General features: G+C 52.1%; 1 protein-coding gene across 6 annotated transcripts in view; it reads right to left on the reverse strand.

Moving 5' to 3' along the window:
* NISCH (nischarin) overlaps window positions 1-17,329 on the reverse strand; it is a 43,276-nt gene that overhangs the window by 15,637 nt on the left and 10,310 nt on the right. For 3 of the 6 annotated variants that reach the window (XM_081246055.1, XM_081246054.1, XM_081246053.1), the window contains exons 4-15: window positions 15,901-15,949; window positions 14,707-14,870; window positions 14,236-14,331; window positions 12,839-12,934; window positions 11,469-11,621; window positions 10,397-10,465; window positions 9,701-9,886; window positions 9,418-9,546; window positions 8,129-8,242; window positions 7,673-7,784; window positions 3,463-3,587; window positions 2,273-2,322 (exon numbers count right to left, since the gene is read on the reverse strand). In XM_081246055.1, the coding sequence (XP_081102181.1) occupies window positions 2,273-2,322; window positions 3,463-3,587; window positions 7,673-7,784; window positions 8,129-8,242; window positions 9,418-9,546; window positions 9,701-9,886; window positions 10,397-10,465; window positions 11,469-11,621; window positions 12,839-12,934; window positions 14,236-14,331; window positions 14,707-14,870; window positions 15,901-15,949 (1,343 nt within the window). Of the gene's footprint in view, window positions 1-2,272; window positions 2,323-3,462; window positions 3,588-3,911; window positions 5,367-6,090; window positions 7,156-7,672; window positions 7,785-8,128; window positions 8,243-9,417; window positions 9,547-9,700; window positions 9,887-10,396; window positions 10,466-11,468; window positions 11,622-12,838; window positions 12,935-14,235; window positions 14,332-14,706; window positions 14,871-15,900; window positions 15,950-17,329 lie in introns of those variants that run through there. The other 3 variants (XM_081246058.1, XM_081246057.1, XM_081246056.1) reach the window with 3 other exon arrangements.

A 17,329-nucleotide genomic window follows, 5' to 3' on the forward strand; every position in this document is an offset into this window, starting at 1 on the left:
TCTTTTTTGATCCACCTCCTAGAGTAATGAAAATAAAAACAAAAATAAACAAATGGGACCTAACTTAACTTAAAAGGTTTTGCACAGCAAAGGAGACCATAAACAAAATGAAAAGACAACCCACATGTGGAGAAAAGGGAACCCTCTTGCACTGTTGGTGGGAATGTAAATTGATACAGCCACTATGGAGAACAGTATGGAGGTTCCTTAAAAAACTAAAAATAGAATTACCGTATAACCCAGCAATCCCACTACTGGGCATATACCCAGAGAAAACCATAATTCAGAAAGACACATGCACCCCAATGTTCACTGCAGCACTATTTACAATAGCCACGTCATGGAAGCAACCTAAATGCCCATCGATAAACAAATGGATAAAGAAGATGTGTCATGTATATAAAATGGAATATTACTCAGCCATAAAAAAAGAACGAAATTGGGTCATTTGTAGAGATGGAGATGGATCTAGAGACTGTCCTACAGGGTGAAGTCAGAAAGAGAAAAACAAATACCATATATTAACACATATATGTGGGACCTAGAAAAATGGTACAGGTGAACCGGTCTTCAGGGCAGAAATAGAAACACAGATGTAGAGAACAAACGTATGGACACCAAGGAAGGGAAGCAACGCGGGGTGGTGGTGGTGGTGGGATGAATTGCGAGATTGGGATTGACGTATATACACTAATATGTATAAAACAGATAACTAATAAGAACCTACAGAAACTAACACACCAGTGTAAAGCAATTATACTCCAATAAAGATGTTAAAAAAAAAAATGAAGACAACCCACAGAATGGAAGGAAGTATTTGCAAACGAAGCGACCGACAAGGGATTAATCTCCAAAATATACAAACAGTTCATGCAGCTCAATATCAAAAAAACAAACATCCCAGTCAAAAAATGAGTGGAAGATCTAGATAGACATTTCTCCAAAGAAGACATGTAGATGGCCAAAAAGCACATGAAAAGATGCTCAACATCATTAATTATTAGAGAAAAGCAAATCAAAACTACAGTGAGGTTTCACCTCACACTGGTCAGAATGGCCATCATCAAAAAATCTACAAATAGTAAATGCTGGAGACGGTGTGGAGAAAAAGGAACCCTCTTGCACTGTTGGTGGGAATGTAAATCGGTACAACCATTATGGAGAACGGTATGGAGGTTCCTTAAAAAACTAAATATAGAACTACCATATGATCTAGCAATCCCACTCCTGGCCATATATCTGGAGAAAACCATAATTCGAAAAGCTACATACACCCCAATGTTCACTGCAGCACTGTTTACAATAGCCAAGACATGGAAGCAACCTAAATGTCCATCAACAGATGAATGAATAAAGAAGATCTGGTACATATATACAATGGAATACTACTCAGCCATAAAAAAGAATGAAATAATGTCATTTGCAGCAACATGGATGGACCTAGGAATTGTCATACTGAGTGAAGTTAGACAAAGACAAATATCATATGATATTGCTTATATGTAGAATCCAAAAAAAGTGGTACAAATAAACTTATTTACAAAACAGAAATAGAGTCACAGATGTAGAAAACAAGCTTATGGTTACTGGGGGGAAGTGGAGGAGGAATAAAATGGGAGACTGTGATTCGTATGTATACACTACTATATATAAAATAGATAACTAATAAGGACCTACTGTATAGCACAGGGAACTCTACTCAACACTCTGTAATGATCTATATGGGAAAAGACCTTAAAAAGAGTGGATATATGCATAACTGATTCACTTTGCTGTACACCTGAAACTAACACAACATTGTAAATCAACTATACTCCAATAAAAATTTAAAAAAATAAATTCAAGCGCCTCTTGGCCTCTACTGGCCCTGGTGAAAAAGGGTATGTAGAATGGGGTTGGGGAGCCTCTTCTGTAAAGACAGTAAACACTTGAGGCTTTGGGGGCTACCCCACCCACATCGTTTTTTTTTAAAAACAGCTCCTTAAGAATGGAACAATCATTTTTAGCTCACAGACTGTACAAAACAGGCAGTGTACTAAATTGCCTTTGACCTGCTGACCCCTAGCGTAGGATAACATGTGTCAATGCAAAGTTTAGGGATTAGAACTTGGAAACAGATCAGAGCCCATTTCAGCTGTGTTTATATATTTAAAGGAAAAAATAGTCCTATACGACTTGTGCAAACAGACTTTTAAGAAAATCTTGGTTACGACTGGCCCACAGAGCGTGTGCAGAAGGCCCAGAATGCCTTCCACGATAGCCTCTTTCTTACCTTGCACCGCCAACAGCTCCCGGCACGTCTCTTAAATCATCAGAAGGTGCCTGCCAGGAAAGGAAACGCAGTCAGCCCCCACCTGCCGCAGCCATGCCCTGGCATTCACCGGGCGCCAGGCCCCGAGCACTCCTTCGTGGCGCAGCAGGAGGCTCCTTGCTATCCCCACACTCCACCCTAGGGTGGATCCTGGGGCCCAGAGAGGCAGAGAGACTCACTCAGTCATCCTGCCAGTGCACAGCAGAGCTAAGATTCCCAACCGTGTCAGTCTGACCCCAGCCCACACTCCCAACCCCTGGGCCAAAGCCTCTTGCTTTCTGCAAGCTCAGATTGTGCCTCTGGGTCTGGCATCTGAATGTTCCCTGTGCCATCCCACAGGGTCCATGTGGACCATCTACCAACTTGGTACCGGGCCAGCAGAGAACATGGTGAGCAGAGGCTGTGCAGTGCCTGGCAAGACCCTCCCAATGGTCTCTGGGAAGCGGGGAAGACCTAGGGCTCAGGAGCCTCCTGCTGTGACCCTGGGGAGGGTGAAGGGAGAATGCAGTGGAGTGCCGGGACAGAGCGAGGACTCTGCCCACTGCCCCAGTGCCACATGGCCGTGACACTGTGTTGGTGAAAAGAGACAGGGCTGGGCAGGCCCAGTTACCAAGCACACTCCCCACGCACACAGCAAACGAGCCCCTCGCACCACACCTGCCGTCCTCTTTCTTTCCAAGACACAGGAAGCAGCTCAGGGACCCTCAGGAGCAGCCACGGAAGAAGTAACAGAGTCACAGCGTGTCCCAGATTACCAGGGTGGGTGATGTGCAGAAACAGGCAAAATGGCCCAGGGGTGCCAGACAGCAGGGGGAGAAACTTCCTGATGGGTGTGGAGCCCAAACAAGCCACCCCTGATCAGGGCCTTCTGAACTTTCCCCAGGGAGTCTGCTCACATGCTGTAAGGGTTATGTGGCTTTGCCCCCCAGGGTCCAGTAAGAGAAAACTGTCTATTCCCATCAGTCCAAAGAAAAAGACAGACAGACGACAGACGCTAACTGAACAGACCCTTAACCACAAAGCAGAGCACACCAAGCACTGGCAGCATCTGCTACAACTCCAGCCAGGCCACCTCCTACTTCCAGACAGCTTCAGGCAGAAGAGCTGGCCGCAGAGGTAACCAACCCCCAGAAGCAGGAGGAGGATGTTACCTGTCCTGCAGGGATGGACTCCAAGGAATCAGAGCATCCCCGCGCAATGGGCTGGTCCTCAGGAGTCAGACTGTCGGTGGATGACAGGCTGCTGGCCAGGGCCTCTTCTTGCACAAACATGATTCCTGGAGAGACCAGGGGCAGGCGGGTGGGGCAGGCGGGGCAGGGAGAGCAGCCATTCAACAAATGGGGCTGGACCCTCGGGCTACTGGCATGGCTGGGGGCTAATCAGACCCCAAACCTAGCCACATGGATTATAGAAGAAAATGCTGAAACTGAAATCTTAAAATAACTAGAAGAACAAATGACTGCTTATCTAATCTCACGGTAGGGAGAGACTTTCTGAGCCTAAATCCAAAGGAAGAAATTGAGGTGTGACTGCATAAAAGCTAAACTTCTGTAAGTAAAAAAAGAAACCTAAACGAAACGAGAAAAAAGTGCTCACAACATTTGTCAAAGGCTTGTATCTTTAATCTATAAAACGCTCTTACAGATAACAAAAAATGGGGGGAGAAAATTAGAAATCCCATTAGGAGACTGCAAAGAATGAACAGACATTCCACAAAACAATGGCCAACAGGCGTAACACAAGATACAAGCTCACCCTTGCGAGCCATCAAAGAAGGGCAAGTTTGGCCTCTCACTTTGGCAAAAGGTCAGGCTGGCCTAACTGGCAGAGGCAGGCACTGGGGTGCAAGCTGCCCCACCCATGTGGAGAGCAGTTTGGCAATATGTCCACCAAGAGCCTTAAACGTGTTTGCTCCTAGAGCGTCTTCATGGGGAAATGGTTCAAGTCCCCCTACCCGCCACTCCAGCATCCCTGCGGAGTTTTGCAGACACAGGGGCACAAGACCCCTCATCAGAAGGCCAGGCGTTCTTGCAGGCTCAGGTTTCCTCCAGGGCTGGCAAGGACAACCGATGCCCACCTTCCCACAGGACACATCCCACTGATCCTCCCCTGGGCCACCGCCCGTGGACAGCAGCACGCTCTGACTCACTTGGGCTGCTTCTGAAGCCTGCTGACGCTGTTGTATTATTATTACAGCTTGTCTGGGCCCGTTACTTCACTCCAGACATTTTCCACATTGGTTGAGGGTAAAATCTTTTTTAACTTTCTCCTAAATGCAGCTGATTGGATGAATGCTGGGCATCAACTCCAAGTTTTGCAGAAACCTGGAGGAGCCCAGGGCTTGCCTCCAAAGCCCGGGTTTACCACCAGTCACCACGGCCCAACAAAATGCCTCAGAGAAGTCAAGAGCCCCAGAGGTCACAGGCCCTCGTCCAGCTCAGCTGCTGGCTGGGGTCAGGACAACTCCCAATGGCCCAGGTCCTCTGGCCATGGGCTAGGCAGGCAGATGGCCCAAGCCCAGACACCCCCCAGGGCAAAGCAGCAGGGGCTGTGCACAGGCAGGAAGGGCAGCAGGCACACAGCCAGGCATGAAGCTGTTCTCTCCTAGAATCCACCCCCTCCTCCCTCACATGCTCAGATCCTACCATCCTTTGACATTCACCTCACATACAACTCCACTGCAAAGTCCTCTCTGCTCTAGACAGACTTCTGTCTTCCACAAATGACCCAAATCACTCTGCCCTGTTCTCCCTTGGGGGTACAGCTCATCTTCCCAAGAGGCTCCAAGTTCCTCAGGGGCACTGTCCTGGTCATCTTGAAACCCTCCAAAAAGGATGCAGGCAGGAAGCCCTTACTGACCCCTTCTGATGGACCAGAAGCAGTGCTGTTTCCCCAGCATTAGCTCACGCACGCCTCCCGTTATTTACCACAGCTCATCAAATCTAAGATGCGTAGATGTGGCGCCATCTTGGTCTCAGCAGGTGTCCACGGAAGGTTTTCACACAACTCCATCACGAATACCAGCTGGCTGACAGCAACTATGAGACGCCACTGACTGAAAGATGCATCTCAATTTCAGAGAAGTCACAAGGTAGAAATGTGTGCATCTTAGAATCGATGAAGTAGGGTAGAGAAAACAGAGCTTCAGGAGGCAACAAGTTGCTTGAGGGACCACAGCCAGAAAGCTGGGATGCAAACTCAGGTGACCCAGCCCAGGTGCCTGCTCCTAACCCCTTCTCTGCGGCCTCCTCTCAGCCCCTGGACCTGGCTGGAGAATCAACTCGGTCATTTTGCACATCAGTCCCTGTGGCCACAACCCTCCATGGCTCCAACAAGCTGGCTAACAGCTCCTGAGATGACCAGAGGCCTGGTGTTTACTGGACAGCGCCCCTCCAGGCAGGCCCCCGGGGGCCCAGTTGATTCACAAGTATGTTCACTTCTACAGAACTGGGCTGGAAACAAAGCCGCTCCCCCACCTAGGGAGAAATCCTCACCCATGCAGGCAAAGTCCAATAGCACGTGGCTGAACACAAACTTCTGCAGATTCTTCCACGTTAGCAAGAAAAAGAACATTTTCCTGTCACTACCCACCCAAGCCCTGTTTGGAACTGAGGAAATGTGGATAGGGACAGTCTTTCTGCTTCCTTCCTGGACTGTGGTCTGTACAAACAAGTGGTCAGAAAGGGCCACTCAGAGAATGGGACAGGGGACATTAGAATGCTTAGACGGGGCCCAACCTTTGTTGTTTCTCACCAAAAGGAAAGAGATGTGCACACAGAGACATCCACTGCAGTTTTATTTATAAGAGGTGCAGATCTGGAGACAACGTCTAAAGGTCCAGTAGTGGGAAGGGGGAAGACTACAGTGAGCCACTGCATGGCGTGTCCCCAGGAGCGGGGGCAGCGAAGAAAGGGGCTGAGGCCTGGGCCTGGCTGGTGCAGAGGCTTTGCCACCAAAGGGGGCGCTGCCCGCAGCTACGGCTGTAGGGGCAGACGCCTCCCTCGCCCGCCTGGGGCTCACTCATTCCCCGACTCAACCAACGCTGACTGAGAACAGGCTGGGCCCTGGCCCCTGGCCCCAGAGCCTAGCCAGGCAGTCCCCCCAGAGGCACCCAGGGCTGTGACAGGCAGCGCAGGGCGGGGGGCCTGAGGAGGGCTCTGGCCCCTTGGCAGGAGACACGGTCAGGGAAGCATCTTCACAGTGATACAAACCCCCTCCCCTTTTACGTAAAAAAATAAAACCGAAATTTCTCAGTCAAGAGTGTTACAAAAGCAAACAGACGACTGCTCCAGCACCAACGTCCCCATCCACTCTCTGGCTCACGTCCACGGCTGTGACCTCGGTGCGCTGCCCTGCGCAGGCTCTCTGACTCAACCCAGCACTTCTCCTTTCTTATCCAGCCTTCCCCTCTCGGCTGTGATGGCTGCAGGGTATTCTGGACCACAGCTTAATCTCCCTCTCACTCTCTGACGTCCATCACGGCCCATGTTTAGCTAGCATAAACAGTGCTTCGGTGAGCATCTCACCTCCCACTTCCCTGTTATCTTATCCCGCTAAGATAAAATCCCCACCAGCGGGGTTACCAGGTCAAGGGGTGGGAACGTTTTTCTGGCTCTTGAAACATAGGGTCAAACTGTTTTCCCAAGACCTCACACCAAGTTCTCCGTCTCCAGGAGCCCGGGTGGGCGGCGTTCTTTCCTGTGTGTCCCGAGCCTCGGCTCCACTCGGGACGGCACACCCTCCCCTCTTCCGTGGGGGCCGGGCCAGCAGACACTCATGGGACCTGCTTCACTCACTCATCTCCGAGGATGCCTGGGTTCAGAGGTGAAAGCCCTTTGAAAACGCTAAGACAGTGGGTGGATGAAAGGGATTGGTCTTCCATGGGTTCACAGACAGCCCATCTTGGCCCCACCAACACAGCGTTTGGGGCTGGGTCATACCACCAGGGCCATGGCAGTGAGGCACGCTCCCCACGCAGGTATTGGGGTGCCCGACTTAGGGAAGTAAGCAGGCCTGGGTTCCCATGAACAAGGAGCCACTCTGCCCCCACTGCCTGTGGGCCAGTGGGGTCCTTATGGGCCAGCAGCCAGTTCAAAGAGCACACCCCGTGGTACCCTAGAGGATCTGGATGTGTGTGTCAGAGCAATTGGGAGTCCTCACTAAGCAAACCTCAGCCAGACACCCCCCCAGCCATGCGCCACCCCGAGAGGGGCTGGTGTGGAGACAGCACCACGCCCTCCCTGCATCTGAACCGTGGTGGAGGGAACAGGGGCCGGCATCTCTCCCCCAACGCCAGCCCAGCTGGGGGCCCAGGCAGGGCACGTGCAGCTCTGCCAGGGAGAAAGAGACACACGCGATTACCTTGGTTGGAGAGGATGGGCTGGGGCAGGGAGGCAGAGGTGGGAGCCACGGTGGGAGGGGAGCTGCTGGGCCTGACGCACGGGGCAGCAGAGAGCCTAGAATCCTCACTGACCTGAGGAGAAGTGCTGAGTCAGTCGAGGAGAGGAGACAGATCCAGAAGAGAACAGAACCTGGCAGAGCCTGAGATGTGAGAAGCTCATGGCTCTGACAAACATCAGTGACAGGGAAAGAGATCTTAACTAACCCCAGCCCATGCGGCAAGTCCTATCGTGACCCCCGTCTCACAGACAAGAACAGAGTGGGCGTGAAAGCCCAGGGTCATGCAGCCTGGGGGGAGGGGGTGCAGCCAGGACTCCATGGCCCGGAATGCTCCCTGGCCCAGTTCCACTGCCAGCCAGCTCCTTCCCCGGCTGGCTCCTCACCACCCCTCCTCCCACCTCCCACACAAAGACCCACCTTCTTCTCAGGGTTGCTTAATTTGGACTTGACCTCCTTGGCTTTCTGAATCGCTTTTAGCACTTCTACCGTGTCTAACTCCTTCTCTGTGGTCACTGTGTTGTCCAGACAGACCTACAGTGTCCAGAAAATAGCTATCAGCATAGGTGCTGGCAAGCATGGAGGGAGCAGAATGGCAGGGTCCCACCGAGGGGTGAGCCAGGCCCCGTGAGGACACAGGAGGCTGCGGAGGCTCAGCCTGCTGGGAGGTGAGCTCCTCGCCACCCGTGGAAGCGACCTGGGAGCTCCTTGGAGTGGCCCAGGGAGGTCCCACACTGCCTAGCCCAGTTCTGGGAGTCCCTCTCCAGGAAGGGAAGGAAGGGCTGCAGGGGCCACTGCGAAGGCCTCCGGGGTGGCTGGGAGAGGGGGGAAGCTGGTGCCTTGAACTAAGCCTCCAATTATGGCGGAACTCAGATCTGCGAAGAGCAAGGGGAGGGCCTTCTGGGCTGGGGAACTGGGAGGGCAAAGGCATGGGAAGCAGGGAGAAGGGCAGGGACGCCACCTGCAAGTGCAGGAGGGAGCTGTGGGCCGGCAGGCAGTGGGGAGCAGCAGTGTGGTCAAATGAGGGAAGGTCGCAAGGGCCTGGGAGCCAGGGAGGGGAGGAGGTGACATCTTGTGAATGTTGTCTTGGTGACAGTGTGGAGAAAGGTGCACTTGGGGCTGAAAAGAGATGGGAGGGGTTGGGGGGAGGATGCAAACAGACTCCCAGGTTATCTTCCAGCCTGGGATTTGGGGAGAGTGGAGGGAGCCTGCTTGAGGCTGAGGAGACAAGTGAACCTGGAGGCGGACCTGTTGGGCTGGCGGGGCAGCAGGCGGCCACTGGGCAGACAGCAGATACTGGGCTGGGTGACACTGGTCAAGGTGGGCAAACCCTTCAGGTTTATGGTCAGACTTTATGGCCAGAGGTTGTCCAGGAAATATAATTATTTCAGATATCTTATTCCTGACTCTTGTCTACAATAAACATTACTTTTTAACAAATTGAAGACAGTCCCTCCACACTCAGGCTGTGCCTACTGATTCCTGGGGAGCACCCCAACCTGAAGCTCTGATAGAGGTGAGGGGAAGCCCACTGAAGAAGCACGGCAGCCGGTGGCCCCCAAGAAGAGATGCATGAGGGAACCTTTTCCTGGGGAGGCAGCAGACTTCCCAGATCTGAAAGGCCCCTCAGGGTCAGGACGTCCTTCTGAATCAGGCAAGTATACGTAAGCGGATGTCACCTCCAGCTGACCCCTCCCCGAGCAGCTTACCTCCGAGGCCCGCTCTCCGAACTGAGCCAGCACCTTGGTCCGGTAGTCAGGGATGATGCTCAGAGGGTTGTTGAGCAGAGCCACATGCTCCAGACACGGGAGGCTGCCGATGCTCCTGACCTCCTCCATCTGCAAGGCATTCCCGTGTCCCTTCTTTAACACTTCAGCAAGGTGACCACACACTTGACAGTCAAAGAAGGGAAGCCCACCATTCTCGCTAAAGTGATCAACGCCAAGGCACAGCCACTCCAGAACCCCAAGACCCTTCTGGGGCATGGCTCACCTGTTCGACTCTGTTGTCGCTGAGATCCAGGTTGACCAGGGAGTAGAGCTTGTGCAGGCCACTCAGACTCCCCAGGAGGTTGCCTGCCAGGTTCAGGGTCTTGATGTTCCCCAATTTGGTGTGAACCCCTTCCAGGAAGGAGAGCTTGTTGTAGGAAAGGTCCAGGTGCACGAGGTTGTACAGGTGCTGCGGCAGCATTGAGAACAGAGTAAAGTGGTTAAGGTCAAGGCTCCAAAGAAAGGGGACTGACATTAAAGGTGTGATGGGCCTTCCAACCTAAAATGACCAGTTCCTCTGACAATTATTCCGAAGGGAAATCCCTCTTCCCTGCACAGGTTACAGCCCAGCTGCATCCCCCGCAGGGGCAGCATGGCCCACAGGGTAGGCACGGGCTTTGAAAATGAGGCTGTCCATCTTCACAATGGAGGCACATCATCTTCATCATGCTCGATTTGTATTTACACATCTTTTCTAATTTGGGGGAACGAGAGCAACAAATGCTCAGTGTGCATCATTGGGACCCAAAGGGAAGGGCAGCAGCCCCTGCCTTTACAAACCTCTGGTGCATGCAGACACCTTTCGAGTGCCCATGAGAGAAACCCCAGAGTACGGCCAAACTCCCAAGGCTGCATCTCAGGAGAATGGGACCTTGTGAGAAGCCTGCAGGCAATGATGGTCTCCAAAGACACAAATTACCTGCAGATTGTCCACGACCAGCACTCCATTGTGACTCAGGTCCAGGAACTCGATCTTTGGAATCAGTTTCTTGTGAAAGAAAAGATAACACATGACGTTATCCTAGGTAGCTGGACCCCACATGGCCCCTGGACATGGTGGACAGACAACCTGGGAGGCTTCCTCCTGACCACAGACTCCTGGGCTAGCCATCTGTGCAGGGCCCCTGACGTGACACCTCCCAGTGCCCACCCAGAAGCACGTCCTCAGGAACACATAACACAGGGACTCCAGTGCTGAGCATGACCCACTGTTTTTACGGAACACTTGGCTTGTAAAAATGACAAATGGGGCTTCCCTGGCAGCGCAGTGGTTAAGAGTCTGCCTGCCGATGCAGGGGACACGGGTTCAGGCCCTGGTCCGGGAAGATCCCACATGCCGCGGAGCAGCTGGGCCCGTGAGCCATGGCTGCTGAGCCTGCGCGTCCGGAGCCTGTGCTCCGCAACGGGAGAGGCCACAACAGTGAGAGGCCCGTGTACCACACACACACACACACAAAAAAGACAAATGGCAGGGTTGCAGACAGAAGGAGGTGTGTCCTTCAACTCTACCCACACCCACTGAGAGGCACAAGTACAGGAATCACAGTCCTACTGCCCAAGTACCATCTGGATGTCACTCTTACATGGGCACATCTGGAACCTTTCTTTTTTTTGGCCGTGCCACGTGGCATGCGGGATCTTAGTTCCCCGACCAGGGATCAAACCCGTGCTCCCTGCAGTGGAAGTGCAGAGTCTTAACCACTGGACCACCAGGGAAGTCCCTGGAACCTATAGACTGATTTTTCTGCTACACTCCTTGGGAATAAATTTCACTACTTACTGTGTTTCTGTTCTATCAAATGTACATGCAGTTAATACACTTCATTTGGTTCTAAGCATTCCTCACCTCGTTTAAATAACCTCATTTTGAAATTAACTTAAACATTATAGGCAATGTACAGAGCACTGGGTGCAGGTTTTCGGTGGTCCTTCTAGAAAAACCCAGGTTAAATACCCAACCCCAGTGTCTGGTCAGGCCGTGGAGAGCATACCACAGACTCATCGATCTCAGAGATGCTGTTGTGACTCAAGTCCAGAGTGGTCAGCGCCTGCCATGTGGGGATGACGGCAGTCACAGTGCCCTCCAGGGCTGCGCCTGCTGGCTCCCACTCATCAAATTCTGAGGCTTCAGGAACGAGGACTTCCTGTGTAAGAACATCTGGTGAGCACCACACGTGGGCCCTCATGCAACACTGACTGGGAACACAGTCATTGCAAAATTTCAGGAAGGGCTGGAGCATATTTAGTATGTGGAAGTGAACTTGCATTAAAATGGGGCTTTTGGTTCATATGCCTTGAAATGATTGTGAAATAACTGAAGAGTTCAGAAACATAACAGCCACTTGGAATATGTTCTGGCCCTACCTGAGCAAATGCTTTTCCAGCTCCCAAGAGCCTCGTTATACGGTGATGCCTTTTCTGGCTTAAATCTCAGAGACTGAATGTCAGAATTTGCAGTGTTCCCAGGCAACTGTGCTTTACAAGCTGGCACTGTGGTCCCCATGGTGGACAGTAGGCCCTTTAACCATTACTTCACAAGGTAAAATCCAGCAGTCTGAGACAGGGGAGCAGCACAGAGCACAGGGGCACCATCCAAGGGGAGGGAGGCAGGCAGGCCTCCTCGTTTCGATTTCTGAGGCCCTTTGATAAGACCCCTCCTCTTTCAGTGGATCATCTTGGGCTCCTTGAGCCAGGCAGCAGGGAGTGCCTCCCAGAAGGGCAAGGCTGACTAACACAAGCCTCCTCCTTTCAGCCAGTAGCCTCAAAACAAAGACTTTTCACCAAACCCAAATCTTGATCAGACACTCTAAGTTCTAAAAGTGCCACAATGTTTCTTGCTAGAAAAATTCTAACATTACTAAGATGCAACCCATAAAGAGAGAGAAGAGGTCTCTTACACTCTCAGTTTGCGTATCTGTGTCACTCACATACAAACAACAGGGCCCAGCATACACAACTTAGACTGTCTACTCAAGTCCACTGAGAACAAGATACGAACGAGTGCCACACCAAGGCTTTTTATGTTTAGAGAAACATTTCTATCAGTCTACCTAATAAATGTTCTGACACTTGCCGCTGCTGAACAATTCGGTTATTTAAAAAAACAGTGGCTTTTTCCACGGGGAGGGGTTACGCAGTTCCTTAAAATCTCTCGCTTAACAGTGTTGATTTTGGACTGAAGTGTCCCAGGGACTGTCGAGCACTGGGAGGTCCCACATGAGTGTGCGGCTGCCCAGAGGAAGTCTGGCTTCTGGTTCCTGACAGATGGCAGCAAAGTCGACATGATCCTCCATGGGGAGACCGCAGCGCAGGACCCTCTGCCCCTCAGACAGCACCCTGGGCGGTAACAGGTTGCGCTTACCTTCATGGAAGTTGCTGAGAAGCGGACGCTCATCGTGGCCAAGGTGGGCTTGGACGCGACCAGCCCCCGGATGCGCTTGGCATCACAGTGACTTATCTGGAACAAGAACAGCTACGTCTCAGAAACGGCATCACTGCTCCACCAGAAGTCCCGGGAAGTGGGTGTTCATCACCCACACACAAAAGGAGCACAACCATCAGTGACCCCGAATCCTTCGAGACAGGCGGTGACTTAAACCCTAAGTCTCTCCTTTCCCCAATTTTTAGTGCTAACTAAACATTCTCTGAAGTAGCTTATGAGACAATGAACCATGAACTCCCATTTTCTCTGAAGGGCGCTTGGGGCTTGGCAACTGGACACAAAGTGAGGGCCAGGGACACCAGAGCTGGAGAGCCGATGACTTCACTGGCCTCACTTCACTGGCCTCAGTGGCCCTGCAGCAGAAGGGAGGGGTACAGGCCAAAGCACCCTCCCTCAAGCCACCTGCCCAAGTGCTACACACCCCGCCCGGCGGAGCCTCAGCCTGCCCAGCCAGGCACTCCTCTCACTTCCCAGCCCCACTCACCTGTGCTGATCGAGGCACAAATGTCCATCAAGGGAATGTCCCTCAAGGTCTCTGAGGCAATTCCAGCACATTGCGGAGTCAGACTCAGCTGAACTCAGATCCCAGCTTCCCCCTCGTTAACTGTGTGATCCTGGCCAAACTTCCTTACCTCCCTAAGCCTCAGTCTCCTCAACTGTAAAATGGGAAGACAAGTGCCCACTTCACATGGTTGAGAAGATTCCATCAAGGAGTGAACATCAGACATGGGGCAGAGGGCTGAACACAAAAGCATTGATTTCTCATTGCCGAGATGAGAAATTTTTTATTATTCATTACTGAGTCCCCTCTCATTTATTTAAAAAGTGGTAACAAAATTGGCATTGTGAACCCAGGAGTTTAGCAGTGAGTAATGCAAAGTATTCCTTGTTAGGTGTAGGCATGCCAGAGAGCAGAGGACCCTCCAAACCCTCTGCTGATCTGCCTTGGGAGACAAAGACTTGGAATTGGCTCTGCCTGACCCTCAGGATGGCTTCCCAGCACCTCAACTCGCACAATGAGGAAGCCCAGAGGAGCTGGGCACTGGTGCTCCATCCTGTCCAAATGCTGCAGGGGTGGGGACATGCAGACCAGCCAAGAGTAGCAGAAGCCCCTCTTTCTCTGCCTTCAGATGGGCCTAACTTAACTAAATGGAATCTGCCACATACTGACAAACACAAAAGCAACAGTGCCTTACAATTAAATCCAGACACCCAACATTGGGAACACTCCCTAGCCAAAGATAGGATGGTCAGAGTGCAAGACCATCCTGCACAGGGCTCAGCCCCCACTGCGTTCCAGGGGCCCTGGGCCTTACCTCCACCTGATGAAGAGACTTGAATATTGACAGATCAAAAGGCAGGAGCTGCTCCTGAATGTTGCTGGTCCCAAAAGGTCCTTCTGTGCCAGAAACCTACAGCCAAATAAATGGCTTGAATTAGAGATGCTGCTGTAACCACCACTTCCCATCCATGTTCACAGGGCGGTGCTACAGCAACTACCAAACCGCACTTGAAGCTTCGCCTGGCTGTGAGAGGCAGGCTAGGCATGTACTCCCACTCACCACTTCCACGGTCAACAAAGCAGGCTAAAGCCGAGGGTTAAAGCGAGGGGCCATTGGTTCACGACTGCCCCCTGGTGCTCACAGCTGAAAGCACAGTGCCAAGATCACCAAATGCAGCCTTCTTCCCTCAGGGCCCGCGGAGTCTCCACACACACATACTGCCAGGCTAGGAGGTGCGTGCCCACGACTGAGTAGCTCTCCCTGACCAAGCTGCCCCATCTTTACCTTAAGGTACTTAAGGCGACAGGTGAAGTCCAGGATGTGCCCCAGGTCAGTCTTGGCATCCCCGCTGGCGCACGTGGGCTTTCCCTGCTGCAGCTGCTCGGTGACTGCGTACAGCTGCAGGGGCCTGATGGCAAAGACCTCGCCGGCCCCCAGGAGCTGTTCTCCTGCAACAGCCATAGCCCGTGGGGTGAGCACTGAGTCCCAGTCCCATACCCATTGTGCGGCCAAGGCACTGGCACACCTGGCCAACAGTGGACAAGCACTTGGCCAGCACCCATTAGATGCACCGAGTCAGGAGGAAGCCATGGTCCTGAGAATGCAGAAGCGGCCCCCCTCCTGAGTTGACTGCACGCAGGGGAGACCCAGGACACGTGATTACAAAGGAGGGAAGAGCCACGGGAATTTGCAGCTGGGGAACCTCCCTGAGGTGAGGATGAGTTAAAAATCTGAGGCACTGGACCAGGAGAAGGCTGATGCAGGTAGCATTGTGGGCATCAGGTCCACGCTGCAACCTCCAAGATGCAGACGTCTTAAGGTTAGGTGAGGCCTAAGGTGCCAGCACAGTACAGGGCCTGAGAGCAGGAGGGGGTTCTGAGCCAAGCCAGACAGACTGGCATTTGGTCCTCGTCTTGCTCCTTCCAACCATGTACCTTCCAACCATGTTACCTGCCTTCAGGCAGGTAACTGGGCCTCTTATCCTCAATGTCCTTCTCTGGCCCTCCTGGGGGGAGGCAGTAAGATACAAACACAAGGCTAGACCACAAGCACTCTTTACATCTTAGCTACCGTTACTGTGCTCTCTGGCAGGGCCGCGACCTTAAGTCAGCTTCTGTTTGCCATCGGAATATTTTTAGGTAAGGACAGACCCGGTGCAAAGGGCAGCATGCCACCCACCTTCCAGAACTCCACCATAAGGCCCTGGAATAGATCCTGAGCCTGGGATTGGCCCCCGACACAGGGACCCGGGGGCCCTAAGGTGAAGAATACAGCTCCTCAGACCTGCAGAACAGGTAGGTGGGCAGGCCTGGCTGAGGACGAGGTCCAGGGATTTGGGCAACCCCAGGGAGGTGGGCCCTGGTTAGGACTCACTTGGCACAGAGCAACTGATGGAGTTCTGTGCCACCCAAGGCCCCTGGCTGCCTAACAGGGCTGGGCAAGTTGCACCCAGTATTTCAAGGACCCCTGGCCATATACCTTTTTCAAAGAGCTCCTCGGCCAGTGCTGCAGTGATGCCATTAATCTCCTGCAGAGAAAACAAATCCCAGTCAGGAAATCCACCTGCTCCCAGTCACTGGGACTTGCACATTCCCTGCTATTGACCCCCCTCTGCTGTTGCAATGACAGCTCTCCAGAAGGTAAAACAAAATGGAGAGAATAAACTAAAATGAATCAAGGAGCTCAGAAAGGTAAACAATATTTCCAGCTAAAGGGACATTTGAAATGTCTCCTCCAAAGGAGAACCAAATAGACTAACACTGCAACTCCAAGGCCACTCAGGCACTGGCTGAGAACACCAGGCCCGGGAGGCTGCAAAGCTTGGCCATGTCAAGAGCTGCCTGGGAAGCCAGCAGCTCCCCAGACTGGCCCTGGGAGATTCTTAGGAGACGCATGGTAGAGAGACAGTCCTGTTTCTTTTCGAAGAGAGGCTCCCATCACCCTGCTGGGAAAAAGGGCCTCCCAGAGCTAACCCTACCTGAGAGGGACCATTTCTACTGACATTCATGTCCCACAGGTATCTTAGGAAAGAGCAAGTGCCCGCTCTCTTCCTGTGCCCATCCCTTCAAGCCCTGCAACAGCACCACTCAGCCCAGGGTCATGAGAAAGAGGCATGAAAGGATTTCCTTTTAGAGTGATGGGATAAAGGAGGCACGACAAGGACAAGCCTTCAGTCATAGTAAACAGCTAACATGCTGGGGTCCTAATTCACACCGGACGATGGCCTGAGCACTCCCCACCCAGCGGTTTCCTCAGTCCTCCCAATGCCCTAGGCCAGGAGGCCCTTATTTTGAATCCTGTTTCAAAATAAGGTAAGCAAACTGAGATGGACAGGTGCTATAGTTCTCAATTTTACATGGCTAGAAACTAGCAAAGCCCCACTCCCAAGCACTTGGTCTTGAATCCTCTCTGTTCACAACCAATTGCCTCAGCATTTCAATGGTGTAGCCGTGGGGTTGGCAGGGCCCTGGGGCCCGCAGCCCCACATCCTGCAGGTAAGAACTGTAACTAATTGACAGATGGCAGCCAAACAGACTTTCATAAACAGGTCCAGATGGAGGCTGCACGATCGCCTTTGTAACTCACAGGAACACCTCTGCCACCAGGACAAGCAATTCACGTGTTTACCGGACTCAAAAGGTACCAGGTTGCAGGAGACACAGTGTCCTTTTCCTGTTTTTCTCTTGGTTGCTCGTCTCTTCCTTTCCTTTTATACATAGGGGATACTTTACATGTTGTTTATGTGCTGCAAATATCTTCTTCCTGTCTGTGTATGCCTTTTACCTATACTCACCCTGTTTCTCCTGACAGAGAGAGGTTTGTCAAGTTCATGTTTTTAAACCTGTGCTTCTTTTCCTTTGTCATTTCTGGAACCTCTCCCCCCACCTCAAGATTATAAAACATTCCC

The sequence above is a fragment of the Mesoplodon bidens genome, assembly GCF_964165515.1.
Source record: "Mesoplodon bidens genome assembly, chromosome: 10".
Lineage (NCBI taxonomy): Eukaryota > Metazoa > Chordata > Mammalia > Artiodactyla > Ziphiidae > Mesoplodon > Mesoplodon bidens.